The sequence below is a fragment of the Elephantulus edwardii genome, unplaced genomic scaffold (genome assembly GCF_000299155.1).
Source record: "Elephantulus edwardii isolate Elephantulus edwardi_28Jun2011 unplaced genomic scaffold, EleEdw1.0 scaffold00037, whole genome shotgun sequence".
NCBI lineage: Eukaryota > Metazoa > Chordata > Mammalia > Macroscelidea > Macroscelididae > Elephantulus > Elephantulus edwardii.
Window position 1 is genome coordinate 7814106 of NW_006399787.1, and position 1964 is coordinate 7816069.

The following is a 1964-nucleotide window of genomic DNA, read 5'->3' on the forward strand; positions in this document are numbered from 1 at the left end:
TTCATTCAACTGTTGATGGCTGCTAGGAAAATTTAGTGCCATCCAAACAGGCCACCACTTACTGTGACATTTGCCAGGACCAGCAGGTCCCAGAACTCACCAGCTGCTCTGGGGCCCCACTGCACGATGCCCATAGGAGCCCACAGGACCCCCAACCCAGGTCTCCCAGGGGCATTCCCAAAGGGCTCAGCTGGACCCTTTGCTTCTTACCGACAGGGCTTGGCAGAACAGCGCTGCAGATTCTTCCTTGAAGTTATTCCCTGTCCAAAGGGCGGCATATTAACAATGTCTTCCACACTACAGATCCCTCCTTGCTGCCCAGATCCTAGCCCTGCCAGTCTCTTTTCCTGGAGCAACCAGATTAGAAAACAATGGCAAGTGTTTAAAGCAAATATTACATTCACACAGAAGAAACCAGGTGAAAAGAGACAATTCTTTATTATCTCCTTTAAGAAGACCTTCAACGAGATGGATTGACACAGTGACATAGTGGGCTTGACCATGACGGACATTGTGAGGATGGCGCAGGATAGGGAAGGCTCGGATCTGTGGTTCATGTGGTTACTATGCGTCATGGTCGACTTGACAGCACCTAACAACAACAGCCTAAGGAGTCCTGGTGATGGGGAGCATAAGCTGTGGAGACTGCTTGATGTTTGAGTTGTGGTACTGGTGAAGAGCCTTGAACATACCATGGACCGCCAGGAAAACAAATGGGTCTGTTTTGGAGAGAGTGAAGCCAAGTTTCTCCTTGGAGGCAAGGATTTTGCAGCTCCCTCTCATACACTTTGGGCTAGTGACCAGGACGGACCAGTCCCTGGAGAAGGACATCATGCTTGGAATGGTGGAGGAGAGTAAGACCATTGGAAGGGCATAGGAGAGGAAGACCCCAGATGAGATGGATTGATATGGAAAGTGAGGCAATGGAGGTAGGTGTTGTTGGAGTCAGTGAGCCTGGCTCAGGACAGGCGAGGCATCAGAGCTGTTGTATATAAGGTTGCTATGAATTGCAGGTGACTTGACAGTGCATTAATAACATGCAAAAGATTGCTGATTTGAATCCACCAGCCACTCCATGGGGCGAAAGAGAGGCAGTTACTCCCTGTCAAGACTTGGAAACCCTGTGGGGGTCATCATGACTCAGATTACACTTGGTGGCAGCAGGCTTGTTTTTCTTTCTCCTCCGTTTCTGCCAGGAACTGTCCAGGAAATAGCAGGGATCAGTACATCCACTGGCAACTTCAATTCCTAGCCGAGTGCCTAAAGTCTGTAACATTAGTAAAATGCTAATGCAACATCTAAACAGCAAGGTCAGGATTAGTGTGAGCAATGTGAGACACTTGACGTGGATGCAAACCCTAAGGGATGCCACACAGCTCAGTCGTCCACAGAATGAATTTTTAGTGCATTATTCTAAAATTTTAAAACCTGTGATAAAATGAATACATTTTAAGTACAGAATCTGACCTTGCACTGGCCCAACTTGGTTTTGTCCTAATCTTACCCTTTTCAGATCCTGTTTTTTGTTTGAAATTTTTCTGTTTTAAAAATATTATGATTTTTTTTAAAATTTTTTAATAATTTTTTTCAGGGCAAATTTTTAACTTGGATAAAATAAAGACAGCAAAATATTTTAACTATTTTTACATGTACTGTTCAATGACATTCACCATATTATGCAATAATCACCACTACCTGTTTTTTAAAAAATATTTTTACTATTATTAACAAGAGCACTATATTGCTTAAATGATACCATCCTACCACCCACTCAAGATACTAAAGAGCTGAACAGAAGATTCCAAAAGGCAGCTCGGAATGACAAAGCAAAATATTACAATGAAATGTGCGAGGAGCTAGAGTCGGAAAATCAAAAGGGCCAAACTCGTTCAGGAACTGAAGAACAAATTCAAACCTCAAGTTGCTATAATCAAGGATGCTTTAGGCAGAATACTAAATGATCC

The 1964-nt window shown here is 43.6% G+C and overlaps 1 protein-coding gene across 1 annotated transcript in view; it reads right to left on the reverse strand.

Moving 5' to 3' along the window:
- LOC102865759 (chromosome unknown open reading frame, human C14orf166B) overlaps nucleotides 1-1964 on the reverse strand; it is a 41251-nt gene that overhangs the window by 20254 nt on the left and 19033 nt on the right. Inside the window, exon 5 of the mRNA XM_006884774.1 lies at nucleotides 211-260. Coding sequence (XP_006884836.1) covers nucleotides 211-260 — 50 coding nt within the window. The remainder of the gene's footprint in view (nucleotides 1-210; nucleotides 261-1964) is intronic.